This window comes from Dromiciops gliroides, chromosome 2, assembly GCF_019393635.1.
Source record: "Dromiciops gliroides isolate mDroGli1 chromosome 2, mDroGli1.pri, whole genome shotgun sequence".
NCBI classification, from domain to species: Eukaryota; Metazoa; Chordata; class Mammalia; order Microbiotheria; family Microbiotheriidae; genus Dromiciops; species Dromiciops gliroides.
This window is the reverse complement of record NC_057862.1, coordinates 566,113,492-566,132,119: the sequence shown is the minus strand read 5'-3', so window position 1 is coordinate 566,132,119 and position 18,628 is coordinate 566,113,492. Positions and strand designations below refer to the sequence as shown.

At 38.4% G+C, this 18,628-nt stretch overlaps 1 protein-coding gene across 1 annotated transcript in view; it reads right to left on the bottom strand.

Moving 5' to 3' along the window:
* Nucleotides 1-18,628, bottom strand: part of SEL1L2 (SEL1L2 adaptor subunit of ERAD E3 ligase) — a gene marked incomplete at its 5' end in the record, with an annotated part of 96,718 nt that overhangs the window by 35,440 nt on the left and 42,650 nt on the right. The window contains 4 exon segments of the mRNA XM_043981105.1: nucleotides 3,656-3,724; nucleotides 12,746-12,802; nucleotides 13,541-13,695; nucleotides 18,468-18,549. Of these exon segments, the coding sequence (XP_043837040.1) occupies nucleotides 3,656-3,724; nucleotides 12,746-12,802; nucleotides 13,541-13,695; nucleotides 18,468-18,549 (363 nt within the window).

The window sequence follows — 18,628 nt, the reverse complement described above, 5'->3', positions numbered from 1 at the left end:
GTGCTTTAAGGTTTGCAAAGCACTTTATAAATATTATCTCGTTTTATCCTCATAATAACTCTTGGGGGTAGGTGTTACTATTATCCCCATCTTACAGATGAAGAAACTGAGGCAGACAGAGGCTAAGTGATGTTTCCAGGATCACAGAGCTAATGAGTGTCTGGGGAAGGATTTGAACTGAGGCTTTCCTGACTCCAGATCTAGTGTTCTATCTACTTTGTATACCTATGTGTACCTGAACAAGAATCCTCTCTACAACATTTCCAACAAATAGTTATCTAGCCTCTACTTGAAGACTTCCAGTGGAGGGAAACCTCTGAAGGCAGCCCATTTTGCTTTTGGACATTACTAATTCTTAGAAGGTGTTTTTCTTATATAAAGCTCAAATGTGTCTCTCTGCAACTATACTCTTCATTTGCTCCTAGTTCCCTCTTCTGAGGTCAAACACAACATATCTAATTTCCCTTCAAATACTTGAAGACCCTGTTAAGTCTTCTCCTTTCCTGGATAAATATATCAATTTCTTCAAAAGACACTTGTATTGAGGGTCCCTCAACATCTAGGCTGTCCCTCCTTGGACCCTTCTCCAGCTTATCAATATCCTTTGTAAATAGCAACTGTTTCGGTTCTGGCAAGAAACTGAGGATCTTCCCCTCTCAGATTCCATTATGAAGTCAAAGTACGCCATCTTTTGCCTCAATTCTTATTTGGCTTTAATAACTGAATGGGTGTTGCCTCAGCCAAACTGAGACCTGGAAAAGACCTTAGCTTAAAAAAGCCAGGGTCTCCCAATGCAGTCAGGGCCATCTCGTGTCATCCTGACCTGTGTCTTCCCACTGGACTCAGATGACTCTGGAAGAGAGAGTGAAGCTGATGACTTTGCACAGTCATGCCTCACTTAATTCCAATTCAGTTGCAAGTCAAGCCATCACCTTCCTGATTTCATTGGTCCTTTTAGAGAATGAAGGAGGAACCACAACAACTATCCTTCCCAAATTGAGGTGCCCAGAATGGTACGCAATTCCTCCAGATTCTTCCTCTACCACTTGGGACTTAGAATCATGAGAAGCCTGACCTCTGGCTCAGAGGAAGTCAAGGACCAGCATTCATTTGGGTGTGAGCTTCTGAATATGGGAACTTAGGTCTGCTGGGAAAAGAATTCTAAGCTATTTCCTTCAGATCCTGAGTTTCAGCATAACAAAAGTAATGGAGGAGGAAAAGATGGTGCCTTCCAAAGACTAGGTGATTGGGATATTAGGGAAAGCATCACATGCAGGGTATCTCCTTGGTGTGCCTCATTCCCTACCATTTTGGGATGTGTGTAGAACATGATCTCAGCCCAGCATCCAGAGATTTAATTACTAACATTTTTTCTTTCACTGGCAAGGTCTCAGAATTATTAGAGGTCTTCAGCCTCTGAAAGACAGAAGGACTGAAAGCCCTCACTGATTTCATGCTCAGTCGTTCCAGGACCCCAAGAGAGTTGGTAATCCCTTATCAATTAACCTGTCATTCCCCTTGCAGTGGCAAACCATTTCCCAGCTCCAGTTTACCTTGTCTTTCATGATTCAGAGTCAACATCTGGTATGGCAAAAATATCTCCCTCCTCCAAATAGTCCCTGTAGTCTCATCTTCATCTATCTCAGTTTTATGCCTCCACAACCCCATATCCTCTTCTACCCTCCCTTTCCATGGTGCCTTCTGAAGCCTTCACTTTCTTGGTGACAAATTTCCTTTTATCATTAATCTTTTCATTTCAGACTCTTCCCATCTTCTTTTGCCAATTGAAACCTGGCTCTCCCCAGGAGACATAGCATTCCTGACCACCTACCTTGCTGCCTACACCAGAAACTATGCTTTGGAAGATCTGGACCTTTTAGTTGCCAAACTCCCACACTGGATACATGGATGCACACACTAGTGATTTTCTTACAAGGGTCTGCTATCTCAAGGTTATATCCAGGTCAACTCCAACCATACTTCATTTAACTTTCTCAACATCTTACCAGATGCCTTGCCTCCCATACCAGAGCTCATGCCCTGTAGGAATTAACCCTTTTCAGCTCTAGAACTCTCATATTAGAGCCTCTGCTATTCTGACTGGTAGATGCCTCACTTCACCCAATAGATTCAGGGCAGCTCCAGGGATGCTTCATTTTACTTCCTGGACATCATTTCACCAACTACTTTGCCACCATGCATATACTTTTTACCCTCCTGCTACTCAGTTCTGGAATCATAATTAAACTACAGTCACTGCTACTGCAAAGAGTGTGTTTGTGTTCTTTGTTTGGCTCCACTTTCTATCCCTGTAACTTTTCCAAACCAAAATATCCTTCTCTGATCACCATTACCCTGTATTTGTGTATTGCCTCTATCTATTAGATTATAAACTCCTTGAGGTCAGGAACTACCTTTTTTTTTTTTTTTTTGGTGGGGCAATGAGGGTTAAGTGACTTTCCCAGGGTCACACAGCTAGTAAGTGTCAAGTGTCTGAGGCTGGATTTGAACTCAGGTCTTCCTGAATCCAGGGCTGGTGCTTTATCCACTGCTCCACCTAGCTGCCCCATCTTTGTTTTTGTATTTGTATTCCCAATGCCTAGCAGAGTGCTTGGCACATAGTCAGCACTTAACAAATGATTTTTCATTCATTTTTTTTCTTTCTCCCATACCTCCTGAAGCATTTCTTTGTCTACCAAGAAGACATACTCTTTGCTCCTCACTCTCACTTATATTCTGCCCCTTTGCCAACATTATTCAGCAATCTTTCTTTGAAGTTCATTAAATCCAAATCCTCGTTGTAGTCATCCACCCACTTCTTTCTACCTCTCGCAGTTCTCAAGAGGCACAATACCTGAGTCAGCCTGCCTCTTCTCATACTCTGAACTTCAATCCTAAATTTCAATATGTACATCAATAGCCCTTAACACCCTGGTTTCTAAATTCAACCTTTAATATATGAGGAAATCAGACATATTCTCATGACTACTAATGAAAATTGATACAGAAAGTTTAAAGGCACCGATCACCTTTTGGTGGAGAGATTGCCAGGCACAAAAAAAGGAATTTTAAAAGAGTTCTGTTATAGAGAGAGAAAGAAAATATGAAGGCAGATAGACAACTCCAAAACAGTAACAACAAATCTACCTTTGGGAAATTCAAGTTAGGAACTATGGACTATTGATTTACGTGAGCCTGGATTTGGATTCTGATTCAAGAGAGAAGAAAGAGAGATATGGATTGAGATGGGAGATAAAGAGAAGTAGCATGAGAGGAGCAGTGACAGTTAGAAGGGAAGCCTAACTTGCCTATGAAGATGCATAGGTGATGGATTCCTTTAATGCTAGAGTTTTTCATCTCATGGGTAGAGGACTATTTTATCAGATAACCTTTGTAGTTCTTTTCTCACCTGTGGGGTCACATAGTGCTTTCCAAAGACCAGGTTTTTCCCTGAATAAATGGAATTAATGGTGTCCTCTATAATATGGAGTTAATGTTCATTTTAGACCCTCATGTCCATTTGTTCCCATAAAACCCTTACTGCAGCACAGCTGGTCATTTGCTTCTATATATCATTATTTTCTCATACAGATTCTAGTTCACCCCTTTTGTATCACAATATAATTTGAAGTATTAATCAAAAGAAAATATGTACCTTTCCCAGAAATGCCATGGCATTTGCACTTCCTGCCTTGGCTGCCTTCAAGAAGTAGTATAATGCTTTCTAAGGAGAAAGGAAACAATATCACTGACATTCACAAATATGCTCAAGAAAATGACTAATTAAACTTAGTTTTTTGCTTTCGACTACAAAATGGCTATTGTGTTAGTAGTTTAACATCAATATGAACACATATTGCTTATCTCTGAAAAATTAATAGAGTATATGCTTGACCACCTCTTATTGATTTAAGGAGGATGAAAATTAATTCCTACAAGAAGTGAGAACTTACTTTGCTGATCTAGAATGGAATACTTTCTATAATTGGAATAGAGGCACCCAGATGTGTGAGGACATAGTCAAGGGTATCAGTAGCTGTAAAATAAATGTTTTTGTGTAAAACATTAGTAAAAATAATGTATTTATGGACTAGAAATCCTGAACCCTTGGGTTGACAATCATTTGAAACATCTGTGTCCTTATTTTATAAGCTCATGTGACTATTTGTATTGTTTGTGACCTTTAATAATGAAGAATCAGCCAAAGCAGGCACAGCTACATGGTTTTCTTGACTCATCAGTTGAGGCCATAGGGACCATAGAGGTCAATTAGTCCAACGCCCTTATATTATAGAAGAGGAAACTAATCCATGGAAGCAAAGTGACCTCCCAAGGTCATAACTGTAGTAAGAGATTCAATACCATTTCTTCTGACTATACATTCAGTCATCTTTTCCACTATTTTATGAAGTACAAATAATTGAAATTAGGTCTTCTAGCAGACATGAACCTGAGAACAGTACCTTTAAAAATAAAACCAGAGAGAGCCAGAGATAGGAACAACATACCTGATTCACACCATGACCTCAAAAGGGGACCCCCCAAATGAACCAGGGCATGGCTAGATTCACAGAGTTTCCTCTCATCTTATCGGAAAGATCTTTATTATTGTCTGCTTGGAATGATCAAAGGGAATAGCTCAAGTAATCAAAGCTGGGCAGTTCTTGCAGATCTGTTTTGTGGGGGAGTAGTGTTTTGTTGCTCATATTTGGGAGGGTGGGAGTAGGGTTCTGTTCCTCTCCTAAAGGAAGTATAAAGAGCTAATATGTGTAATTCTGTTAAGCAGGAATTTCCCATAGCCATATTAACATCTTATCTCAGAATCCTTTTCTGGTTCCTATTTATTGAATAGGCACAATGTATCATGGAGTAATTATCTTGATAACAATAAATATAATGATATATCCTTTAAATACATTATTTTGCCAAAACTTCTTAAAGGAAGTACTTTATGTATTCCTCAAACCATTTTGCAGAATAGGAATTGAGGTTCAGAGGTGTTAGGTGACTTTCCATGGTTATACAACTAGAAAATGTCAGAGGTGGGGTCTGAACTCAACTCTTCCTGACTTCAACTTCATTATTCCCCCCCCCCATTATACCTAGATGCCCTTTGTTCATATTAAAGCATTCATTCATTCAAACCACAGATATTTATCAGGTGGCTAATATGTGCTAGATGTGCAGGGCACACAAAAATGAAATAGATCCAATGCCTGCTCTGAAGCAATTTATAATCTACCAGGAAAGTAAAATGTACACAGAAAGCTATAGCTTGAAATGGGTCAAAGACACCCTCCCAGAGAGTATAGAAAGAGTACTTTAGAGTTTCAGAGGGAGGAGAGATCAACCTATAATAGACTGGGGCATTAGGGAAGGCTTCATGAAGGATTTGAACACAGTTGTGAAACACGGGTGGCATTTCAATAGCAATAGGGAACTAGGGACTCACAGAGAGCATACTAGGTAAGAGTGAACAGTCTAAACAGTTTAATGAAAAGAGAGAAACAAAATGAGTATGCCAAATATTAGTCCAGTTTATCTGGAGTATTGGCTATAGGTATAGGGGAGTAAAGTAAAACAAATCTGGAAAAGTAATTTGGGCCTAGATTGTAGAAGACTTGGAATGCCAGACTAGAGGATCTGAAAGTCATATGATTAACTGGAAAGAGTACTGGACATAGAGTTGGAGGGTCTGTGGTTCTAATACCTACTACCCATGGCACCTCGGGCAAGTCATTTAAGCTATCTGGGCCTCAGTTTCCTCAAATGGAAAAAGAGGGGAATGGACTAGATGACCCTCAATTCAACTATGGAAAAGTTTTGAGTTTGATTTGTAGTTGTATGCCCACTGCCTCATACATATATAGCAAGAGCTAAAGAAATGCTTTTTCCTTTCCCCCTTCCCTAAAGAGAATGTTTCCCTTAAGTACTTAAAGATGATGCTATGTAATATCTAGACCTAGACTAAGAAAATTTATGACAGTGTACAATTTTCCACATTATGTAGGCTCTTTGAAATTATGTAGCTCTTTATAGTAAAATAACTTTTTAAAGTTTATCTTTCATAGAATCATACCATCTTCTTTATAGTTCATGAGGTCAAACTCTCTCACATATAGATGGAGAAATTGAGGCTCAGAAGGCTAGAGTTGCCCAGAGTTAGACTTCAAGGTAACGGTAGAGCTGAGGCTAGACCCCAGATCTCGACTCCCAGGTTGGTCCTCTAGCTTCTACGCTAAAGCAGCTATTTAGAGGAAGAAAGAATGCACCCAAGCCTTTATAAGAGAGTAGACTGTTCCCTTTGACACAAATTAAACCTCTGGGGAGTTGTTTTAAAAATGACATGCCCCTAGAGGCCTGAAGGAGTTGTTGAATCTCTCCAAAATACCCAATTTACCCCCAGGGAGCCGCTTACTCACTTGACAGTGACTGTAGCCCCCATAGTGCTTTGCTTGCATTTTCTTGGTTGGGGTGGGGGAGGGAAGGAAACTTTTTGGGGAAATCTGGTAGTACTTCTTCCTGGTATCTACTTCAAATCTTCCTCTTTGATTTTACTAGTAGACATCCAAAATGTACCTGCCAAATCTAGTTAATTTTGAGAACTGTGTGCATATTTATAAGTACAAATGACATTAATATTCTGTGTAGAAAATTCAAGATAATGCAATCAAAATTGCACAGACCTTTATTAAAAATTGTATTTTAAAATTCTCTGGAGGGGTAAAAAGGCCCCTTTGACTTTATTCCTCTTCTTAATTCTTTAAAGCAATGTCTAAAACAGTACGTGAGCTGGGTTAATCAATCAGAATACCCTAAATATTGGTTACATGAAGCAGCACATATTACTTGGAATTTTGACAATCAAGCTCTAGCTAGCCCAAAGAACCACATCTATCCCTGGATAGGAATGTATTTCTGTAGCAGGAGGGGCCATCCTGTGGAGAGAGACTCAGGGGTCTGTACAGGGGATAGTTGCCCAATGAATAACTGAAGCATTGTCTCTGGAACAGCTACAATTCTGAGGCAAATCAATTGACTCAGATTTACTTTGAGGTTTCAATCAAGCTTATAAGGGAACAATACAGTGGAAAGAATGATGAATATGGGGTCAGGGTTTCAGGGTTCAAATCTTGACTCTGCCATTTATTACTTGTGTAAACTAGGACAAATCAATCTCCCTGGGCTTTGGTTTCCTCTTCTGTAAAATGAGGGGGTTGGATTAGATGAATTCTAAAGTCACTTACAGACCTCAATCTATGATGTAGTCTAATTAAGTAAGCTGTTCAATAAACAAATATTTATTAAACTTCTATTTGCAATAAATATACTATTTTCAGTGCTAGAGATAAAAATGAAATAGTCTATTGCCCTCAATGAACTTGCAATATATTAGAACAGATGTATATTACCTATATAAGTATTTTTATATACCTACATAAGTATATACAAAATTTAAAAAAATTTTGTGTGTATACACACACACAATACTATTGTGGGTATCTAGGTGGCAAAGTGAATACAGCGCCAAGCCTAAAGTCAGGAAAGCTCATCTTCCTAGGTTCAAATCTTACTTCAGACACTTAATTGCTATGCAACCCTGGACAAGTCACTTAACCCTGTTTGCCTCAGTTTCCTTATCTGTTAAATGAGCTAAAGAAGGAAAAAAACCTTCAGTATTTTTTGCCAGGAAAACCCCAAATGGGGGCACAAAGAATCAGATGAGAATGAAAAATGACTTAACACAAGATATTTTGGTGGGTGGTGGTACTAGTAGCTGTGAGGATCAGGAAAAGACCTGGTGGAGAAGGTCACTTGTGAGATGGTCTTTGAAAGAAACAAGGGATCATCAGAGGTGGAGGTGGAAAAGGAATTCGTTCTAGGCATAGGGGATAATTATTGCTCTATCTAGTTGGCTTATTCATTTTGTGCTGTAGAGATGGCTAAGGCTGTTGGTGTGAGGCTCTAGATTTCTTCCCATCTCTATGTGGCAGCTACCATTTAACATATAAAAGAGTCTATTGGTCAATCAATAAATAAGTATTTTTAAGCGCCTAGTATATGCCAGCACTGTGCTAAGCCCTGCAGTTACAAAAATAGGCAAAAGACAGTAATCCTCCTCAAGGAGTTTACAATCTAATGGGGGAGACAACATGCAAACAAAGAAAATATATAGAGCAAACTATGGACAAGATAAATAAATTGAGAAGGAAAACACGATAATTAAGAGGGTTTGGGAAAGGCTTCACATAAAAAATGAGATTTTAGTTGGCACTTAAAGGAATCTAGGAAATCAGTAGGTAGAGTTGAGGAGGGAGAACATTTTAGGCCTGAGGAACAGCCAGAGAAAATGCCCATAAACAGTTTTCTGTTTATGGTACATCAGGCAGGAAGCCAGTGTCATTGGACTGAAGAGTACATGTTGGGGAGGGAGGCATAGAAAATTAGAAGGTACTAGGTTATGAAGGACTTTGAATGCCAGATAGGGCATTTTGTATTTGATCTTGGGGGTGTTAGAGAGTCACTGGAATTTATTCAGTAGGGGAGTGACATGGTCAGATCTAAGCTTTAGGAAAATCATTGAATGGAGGATGCATTAGAGTAGGGAGAGACTAGAGGCAGGCAGACCCGCTGATTGCAGAAGGTGATGAGGGCCTGCATTAGAGTGATGGTAGTGTCAGAAGACAGAAGGGGGCATATTTGAGAGATATTGCAGAGGTGAAATTGATAGACCTTGGTAGCAATTTAGATATTGGGGGGTGGTGAGAGATAGTGGAGAATTGAGGACAACTCCTGGATTGCAAGTCTGTGGAATTGGGAGGATGGTGTTGCCCTTAACAGTTATAGAAAAAATAGAAGGGAAAGGTTTAGGGGGAAAGAAAATGCTTTAGACATCTTGAATTTAATGTCCATTTTGAGATGTCAGAATGGCAGCTAGATGTGTGAGCTTGGGGGTGAGCAGAGAGGTTAGGGCAGGATAGGTAGATTTCAGAATCATCAGCATAGAGATGGTAATTAAATACATGGGAGTTTATGAGAGCTCCAAGGGAAGTAATGTGGAGAAAGAAGAGAAGAGAGCCTGGAACAGAAAGTTGAGGGTCACCTATATTTAGAGGGCATGGTCTGGAGAAAGACTGAGCAAAGAAGACTGAGAAGGAATGGTCAGATAGTCAGGAGATTGTGATGTCTTGAACCTGGAAAGAAGAGAGCATCAAGAGGAGAGAGTCATCAAAAGTGTCAAAGACTTCAGAGAAGTGAAGGAAAATGAGGACTAAGAAACTGGATTTGGCAACTAAGAGAATATTAATATTGGGAACTTTGGAGAGAACAGTTTCAATGGAATGATAATGTTGGAAGCTATATTGTAAGGGGTTAAGAAAAGAGAGGAGGCACAGTGGAGACACCTACCATAAATGGTATTTTGAAGAGTTTAGCTACAAAGGGCAGAAGAGATATAAGGGGATACTTAATAGGGTTGGAAGGATGAAGTAAGAGGGGTGGTTTTTTAAGATGAGGAAGACATGGGCATATTTATAGGCAGAATGAACCAGGAGATAGAGATTTAAAATAGTGACAGAATAATAGAAAGGACAATATATTGGAGGAGATGGGATGGAATGGGATTTCTTGAGCAAGTAAAGAGGTTAGGCTTGGTAAGTCAAAAGGCCATTTCATTGAGTGAGATGTGGTGAAGGAGGAATTAGGGGCAGAAGGCATCAGAGTCATAGAAGATGAAGAAGAGAGAAGAAAGAGCTCATGGAAAATGGCCTCAATTTTTTTCAGTAAAATATGAGGCAAAGATCTTTGCTGAGATGGTAGGGTGGGGGACTGAGGGAAAGCCATGGGAAGTTTGAGGAGGGATGAAAAGGTTTGGAGCAGCTGCTATGGAGAGTGGGCTAGTGAGTTGATAAAGAAGGTCTAAGAGGATTGCCTAGCAGCAGTGAGGGTCCAGTTGAGGTTGTGTGACATAAATTTGTAGTGGACCTAGTTAGAATGGTTGTGTAACTTTTTTCACCTTCATTCAGCAGCATATGTGTAGGAGTGAAGGGGACAAATGGTGGGAGTGATCCAAGGCTGAGGCTTGGCTGGGTATAATTGGAGATATGATAAGGGGGCTAGGGATTAAAGAAAGGAAAACAGTGTCGACTTGAAATGGTTCATCAGTGAATCAAGATGGGCAGGAGAGGAGAGAGTGGGTAGTGCAGGGGAAATGGCCTGAAAATTTGAGGGATCAAGGGATTGGAGGTTATTTTATTATTATGAAGAGTAGAGTTTTATAAGAGAGGGCAGAGGGAGAGGTGAACAAGCAATAGGATGTGGGTCTTTTGGAATTCTTGAACATGGAATTGCACATTTGTGGGTGATGGCAACATCAAAGGTATGACCATCTTCCTTATAGGAAGATAAATTACTGATAGAGGTAGGGGGAGAACATGGAAGTGACAGTATAAGCAAGGAGTATTCCAACTCTCTTCTTTGGTGAGCTGAGGAAAATGAGTGAAAGTGTAGCTACTCCTGAAAAAGATGGTCAGAAGGGATGTGTTCTCTGGAGAGAGTCAGGTTTCAGTAATAGCTAGTAGATGGAAGGAGTGGGGGAGCAAAAGATTAAGGATGAAGTGAAGTTTGTTGCTTATGGAACTGGCATTGCATTCCAGAGGGTGCAGTGAAAAGACTTGGTGGTATTTGGTTGATTTATGTTTGACATGTTTAGAAAACATCTTCCCCCCTCATGATACACCTCTATAGTATAGCAGTGTAAGCAGTATTATCTTCAGTTTGCAGATCAGCAAAGAGAAGCTCAGACAAGTTAAAGGCCCAAGGTTACATAGCTAGTAAGGGTCAGAACTAAGCCTTGAACCCAGGAGTTCTGACTTCAAGACTAATTCTCTTTCCATTGCACTACAGTGCCACATTTGGCCTGCCATATTTAGATGGGATATTTTTGCAATTTAAAAGATTTCCCCCCATCTACAGAGTAGGCATGGGTGATCTTACATGAGGAGGGAGAGAAGTACTAGATCAGGGTTCACTATTAATGAGAAATGTGAAACTCTATTGATCAGAGATTTTGTTTGTTTCTGAAGACTAATGTAAAGAAAGCCATTACAGCCTTGTACTTTTGATCCACAGCAAGCCCCCCATGCAGTGGCAACAAGGTTCTGAAATTCCTTACATAAGAAGCTAAAATACTGGTTATGAGATGTGTAAAAATTCAAAGAACTATAATACATCCATCTCAGATTGCACAGCCTAGCAATTTCATTACGTTTTATGAAATGACCTTTATTTGTATGAGGCTTACTCATTCTTCACTGTATCTCACATAAAACCTAAAGCTCAGTATTAAAATAAAAATAACTCATAAAAAATAAAGCTAGATCCCCAAAAAGGGCTAACTGATTTTTCTATTAAGTAGAGTTCCTTATTGAATAGCTATTTTTATTACTTAGTAATAGGAAATTTAGAATACATAGAAATAGGGTATGTGGTCCTTTGAGAGAAAGACTGTGGCATGAATCAAAATGGAAAGTGTTATAAAAGTATCATTTAAGAAATCCCTGCTGAGGATTCAATTCTGGGTTGGAGGGAGGGGCACACCCAGAAATGACTGATATAAAAACAAAAGTAAACAATAAAACATTTAAATTAAAAAACACCTATTTCATTCCCCCCAAAATAAGATTTGTATTCTCATAACAATTACTAGGCTCTAGAAATTATCCATTTTTAATGTTTCTGTCTTTTGGCACCTTCTGTAGAAGACCTTTCCATGAACAATGTATTTTTCTTACCATAAATGTAAAGTGTTAATTACTTTCCCAGCCTCACAGGAATAAGGTGAAGACTGCTTAATAAAAATGACTGAAAGGTGCTTTGCAAATACATAAAATTTTTTAATAATATTTTTAATTATGCTCTAAGTTAATTGCTTTAGCACTAAATATAGGCCCATGTCTAATGAATCTATGACCAGGCCAAATTCCCCACAGAATGAGTACAGGGATGCATGGATCATATTACCTTGTACAGGTGGGTAGGGCCATGATGTATATATGGGCTAGGGTAGCTTTTGCAAAGCTCCCTGGTCACTTTTTTGTACATAAGGAGCTGCCTATCTAGTTCTGCTACCAATAAATAATGTAGAGAGCAGTCTAGTATAGGATGGGTGTCTGTTTTTTGTTTGTTTGTTTGTTTTTTGCGGGGCAATGGGGGTTAAGTGACTTGCCCAGGGTCACACAGCTAGTAAGTGTCAAGTGTCTGAGGCCGGATTTGAACTCAGGTACTCCTGAATCCAGGGCTGGCGCTTTATCCACTGCGCCACCTAGCTGCCCCTTTGGTTTTGTTTTTAAACTTAGGCATCCTTTCCTTCAGAGTTAGAGGTGAGAAATAAAAAGCCAATTCTTCCTCTCCAACAAATCCGTCTTGAGCACTCCCCTTCCCAGCCTCCATGTCACTCCCCTCTTTATGTATCATGCTATCTTTGAGAAGGACAACAGGAAGAAGTAGGAAGGTTACTCCCTGGTGATTTGTATTCCTTAAGAAGTAGAGCAGCTAAAGTACCCAGAGGATAGAGAGAAGGCTTCTTTGAAGTCCTTTCCATCTTGCTTCTCCTTCCTTCTAATTTCTACTCCCCCACCCCCAATCAATGCTCCTTGCCCTAAAGGCAAACTCATCTACAACAACTCTACTAAGATTAATGGTACATCCCATTCAATTTTTAAGACTGAATTGTATGTATACCTACATAGAAATCCTGTTCTAGTCCTTTCCGTCCTATTAGATGTAATTGTCCAAGAGACACCTAAGAATGATTAAAAACGTTTATTTTAGCAACCCTCAGTCTCATGAAAACAGAAAGAACAATCAATTATGCATAATGTTGCTATGGTATTTGGATCCTTCAGGGATTCCCCATCTTCCTTGCATTTCATGTAGCTTAGGAGACAGCATAAAGCTACTAGCCTAGGCATCTTTTTTTTTTTTTTTTTTTTTTTTTTTTTTTTTTTTTTTTTTTACTGAGCAGAGGAGCTGTGCTCTTCTAAATACATCCAAAATTGTCCATTGCTAGCCATAGCTCTTTAGTCCCGACAGTATGGTGTTTGATAGGATATGGCAACTGGATTCTTATATGAGAGGTTACATTTTTGTCCTCATGAATTCCACTGAGATGATTTAAAGACATCATTCCCTAAAATATATTGATTGTGTGTCCTTCTTAAATCCATTTAAATGAAGGAGAATATTTATTGATGCCTTTTGCTTTTCTCTCTCAAAATAAGCTTTTTTTTCCCCAGAAGAAATATTCACTTGGAATAATTGAATGCAAATAACTTTGCAATTTTTATTATAGTCATGCTTGTAACCTCAGGGAGGCTCTTTGTTTTGTAGGAGACATAAGCTAAGGAAAACCATTGTATAAAACAGAAGTGGGATAGGAAAGAATACACCTTTCCTTTCTGCACTCTGGTAGGTGCCTGGTTAATCAAGACCCTTGTTATTGTGCATGTCCTAAAAGGGGAAGCTCATTTGTATACATTACTTGTATCTGAGTATCTCCTCTTTCTGCCAAAAATTTATAGTATTGGTATACATCCCAATCCAAAATCTCACTGTTAGAACTCAGATTTTCAGGTCTCTCAGCTAGTCTCACTTTTTCCACAGGGACACCTTCATTTTTTTCCAATTTACCAGCAACTGTGAATAGAAACATACCCAGGAATAATTAAGTATACATCTGGTAGCCAATGAATGATCACAGTAGAAAGTGCAATGTTATGCAGATAAAGAGGCTGCTGAGTATGTAATTGTCATTATTATTTTTAATTTAGTGATTCCTGTATTTTTTCAAATAGAGATTCAAGAAGCCTAGATATTTATTTCTAGCTTTCTAGATCATTGAGTGTGTGAACTTTAATGGATACTTAATATTTGTTGAGTTAAACAGAATTTTCAATTTATATAATTAATCATATCATTACTGTTAATATGAATATATGGATGACCTGGATTTGATGGAGGTACCTTCTTATCCAAAATATTTTTTATGAAACCCTGATTAATAGGATGAATAGGAACCAAAATGTCCTTCAAATGAACTCCAGAACTGAACCCAGATAGCTAGCAGATAAAAGACCCTACCTAGTGATTCTTTTCCTTCAGGATAGCAAGTCCCTATCTTATAGGGACATCTCAGCAACCTCACCCTTGCTAAACTCTTTTTTGGAATTCTGTAACTTTATCATGATTCCTCTGTTACATCTATTCTTGTTATAGTATTTGCTTTTGGGTTGATCTATAACTGACAACACCCTGTAACCCATGGACAAAAAAAACACCCTTAAAACCCTTAGAAAGAAGGGGAGCTTTGAGCTCTCTTCTTAGGAGGGGAGTCTCCACATGATCATGTGTTATATTTCTTCTTGGGATAAAATATTAAATTGATATTATGGTGTTTTTTTCTGTCTGTCTCTGATCTGGTTTTGGTAGGAGATTTATGTTTTCTCTAGGAAGGACAGGTATGGAAACAAATTGTAGGAGATATAATATATAATAATTTCTATGATCTGTTTATTAATTTTGTAGGAGAGATTAAAGATTATTTTTCTGATCTGTTTGTAGGAGACAGGCAGATACAAAAACTATCTTCTAATATTCAACACTATATACCTCTGGATGGGAAAAGAGAGAACAAAAATAAGTGGGAGGAGTTAACCCCGAAGAGAACTCATGAAATTGATTTGATCCAAAATGTAAACCTTTACATGTATCCATACTTCATTTCATTTCATTTTGTATCCTGGTTTGGTCATCTAATGCATTACTTATGCCTGCTAGCTTTGAAAGAAGCTTTTCTGATCCTTTTATGCTTGTACCTTCCCTCTGTTGTTTATCTTCAATTTATCCTGTCTATTACTGATTATGTCCACTTCTTGAAAGCAGACTTTTTTTTTCTTTTTTTGGTGTGGATGGTGGTGGAGTGGGTCTTTCTTTGTATCCTTAGTGCTTAGCATAGTGACTAGCATAGAGTAGGCAGTTAATAAATGCTTGTTGACTTGCCTGGCTTGACTTTGTGACATTTATCAATTCAACAAGCATATCACCTATGCCATTCTTTTTCACTTGTGAATTCACTGGCATAGTGAAACTCTCTGTGAGTAAATTCTCTTTTACAATGCAGATCAGCTCCCTCTCTGCAATTTACAGTTTTAGAGATCTGTCAATGATTATGCTCTGTGGTGGAGAACATAGAAACAAAAATTTAGTTCTGCTCTGTCTCTGTTGGACTCTGCCAAGCCAAGAGTATGGGCTCCTTAGTTTTGAACCTCATCTTCAGTATATTGTTACTAAGACAACAAATACCTAGGACAGGTTGAACTTATGCCTTGTCCCATGATTAACCTTGTCCCATGAAATTTCTCACAAATGTAGGGGACTATCTGGGAATATTTAATACACTTGTTTTTTTATATCTATTTCCATTCTTTAAGGGACATTTCCTATAAAATGGAGAGGTTTTTGTCAAGTCCTGAAATAAATCAAAGCCACGAGTTGAGGAATAAAGGGTCTTTAATTGAGATAACAGTAAAGCAAACCTTCTACCCTGATGTATGCCCAGTGAATTTCCCAAAATCAAGACCCATGCAAAAACTTCTTATACCTTGAGAAGGAGAAGGGGAGGAGGCAGTATGAGGTAGCAAGGCCTGGTCACAAGACCCCCGTGGCCCTTGACAATCTAGGCAAGAAAAGTCACTTCATTATGGCTGTTTTGCCCTTTGTGACATGAATCCCAATGGAAGGGGGCAAGGACACTAGAAGCTGAGATCCAGATTGAGTTAGGCTCCCCCACAAGGTAAAATCTCTGGGTGGGGGTGACCTAGGGTATGATTTAGCTCAACCTAATCATCTAAATATCTTAAGAGTAGGAATGTAAGGACAATGCTGAAATTCTGACATTACAAGGATCATTTAAGGGAGTGGCAGTTCATGTTACATTTGGTATTAACAATTATGTTCACATTTTTCCGTCACTTTTCCTTAAGTCTCCTCTTCTAGGAGGGAGACAGCCAGAACTTTGACTGTAGATCAAATTTACTTGAGCTTAGTAGAAAGACTAACATCACACGTTCTTGTGGTGGTCATTGTTCTCTACACTTACTGGAAGCAATAACTCTTGCTAATAACTCTCATGACCAAATGTGCTGAAAAACTGTTCTAGCAAACACTTTATGCATGTCTGGGGTATTCAACTTTCCTCACTTTGTTAGTACATTAATGAGCATACCCAATTTCTTTTCCTTTGCCTAATTTTCTTTGCCCCCCTCTTTTTTCTCCCTTTTGAGTCCCCCTTTGTCTTTTCTCCTCTTCTTTTTTCTTCTCTTTCTCCTTTCTTCTGTGTCCATTTTCTTCTCTCCTCTCATTTAACCTTTCTCTACTGAACTCAGAAGTGGCATGTGTCTCCTTAAGTCCTCACCTCCTCCTCTATCTAGAGTCCTTCTGCTTCTCTTCAGTGTCTTCTCCCAAATCTCTGTCTTTCTTTTGTAACTCAGGTCCTTCTCCTCCCACCAAGGATACAGATATTGAAAAAGGAATTTAGTAAAACCCTGGTTACCTGGAGACTAACTTTTGGCACCCCTGTGAACCTGGAAATGTGTTCATACTTGTATGTACATAATTGAAATGTATGTTTTGCATTTTTCATAAGGTATTATGTAAATAGGTAGTATTTATAATAACATTAGTCCAATTTGCATATGAAATTATCTTTTATATATAAGCCATCTCAGATTCAAAAGTAGCCATATTTCTTCCCCTTTTAGATTTTCCTTATATCCTGACAGTCACAAAGATGAATTATTCACTGTTTTGATAGCAGAAATGTAAACATGTCATATATTCCAGAATACTTATTCCCACCCTTAGTGAATCCTTAGGAGGATTCTATAGAACTACATAAATTGTTTTCTCTACTCAAGTCTTCCTCTGATGGCTCATCTTGGCTTAGAGGTGATCCTGGATTCTCACAAGCTATGCCAGTGCAGTATAACCTTTGGCAGCCTCTACCAACCTGGAAAAACTTCAAGTGTAAGACTGGAGACAGACTGTCTGTCCTCTTAGCTAAATGTGGAGAGTTTCATTACTGGGAGTTTGGCCATAAGGTGATAAACATTTTTTAGCCGCAGCAATTCATGAAACAGTCTACTAAGCAGTGGAAGGGTTATGAACTGTGTTCATGGTGGAAGTGCCTATACCAATGAAATCATGGATCTTTTTTTTGTATTACAATAAGCCGTATAGCTTATCTGTTTTTTTCCCAGTAAAATTTCAAAGATTAAGGTATGGCATAGTAACTCTTTAATTTATGAAATTGTTTAAGGAACAAGTAGTAGCCCAGACTTTGTTCTTGGTAGATCAACAAGCATGATGGGAGTGTATGGTTGTTCAAAGTTCACAAGTTATCCTCTATTGCAGTAATAAAGCCTCTAAATGTTTCTTTGTAATTTTCACCTGCCTTGAATGTAAATCAAAAAGGCATGTATTAAATACTTACTATGTATCAGGCACTGTGTTAAGCAATGGGGATAAAAAGACAAAAGGCAAGACAGACCTTGCCTGCAAAGAGCTTATATTCTAATAACAGCTGGGTCCTGATTACTGCCCAATTAATGCAAATAATGGGTCTCTTGAAGTCATTGCATTATTTGAATTTGTGCTGCATATTTACATTAAGGTGAAACCAATGATCACATTTTATATAATTATAACTGAATAGTGTTACTATCAGTCTACTGTGTTCTATTCATATTCTTTTATATCATCTTATTATAGTTATTTAATGTTGCACTAAGTATTTTGATTTAAGAACACAGTCTGAATTAGTAAAATAAATTTGTCTGAGTATGTATATCTTAAGGAAAATGAAAAGTGGTTTTGAGAATGGTCATTTCAAATTTTGCAATAAAACAGCTTTAAAAGAATTATAAACTCAGTTGCTGCAATGATGTCGGAAAGTATAGAAATGTAATACCCATTGAAATTATGACCTCCTATTTTAATATATTACATGATATAATTATAGGTGTGTATAATCTTAAGATGATTTGTTGTTTAAAGACCGTATCCCCATCTTGTTCAGGTTGGGAGTTCAGGAACTACTCACAAGCTCAGTCCCACTATGGATCAGCAAGTGAGCTTGAGAAACTGTTTCTTACTGAGCTGGTTTGCCCATCTTTAGGGAACCTGGGGGCCCCCTGACCCCTGAGGCTCATCATATTAATGTTTAACTTAGTGTGGACACCTGGTCAGCATAGCCCATCACAGCTCAGAATTCCAGAGCCTGACCAATTCCAGTCTCAGCCTCCCCAGTAGATGGGATTACAGGCTTGTGCTACCATGCCCAGCAGGATGATTTTTCAGTTTAGTTTTCCCAAGTTTGCTATCTATTTTAAAGTAAAATGTAAAGTACTCACTATAATTTGCCACATTCTTGTAATGGAAAAGTGCAGCTTCACAATTCTGTAGAACATTGATTCCCGATAAATATCTGTACCCCTGAAAACACACATAAGAAGATACATATTATTCAAGTTTTAACATAACTTTTGCATTTATTGTATAAGTATTGGGGTAT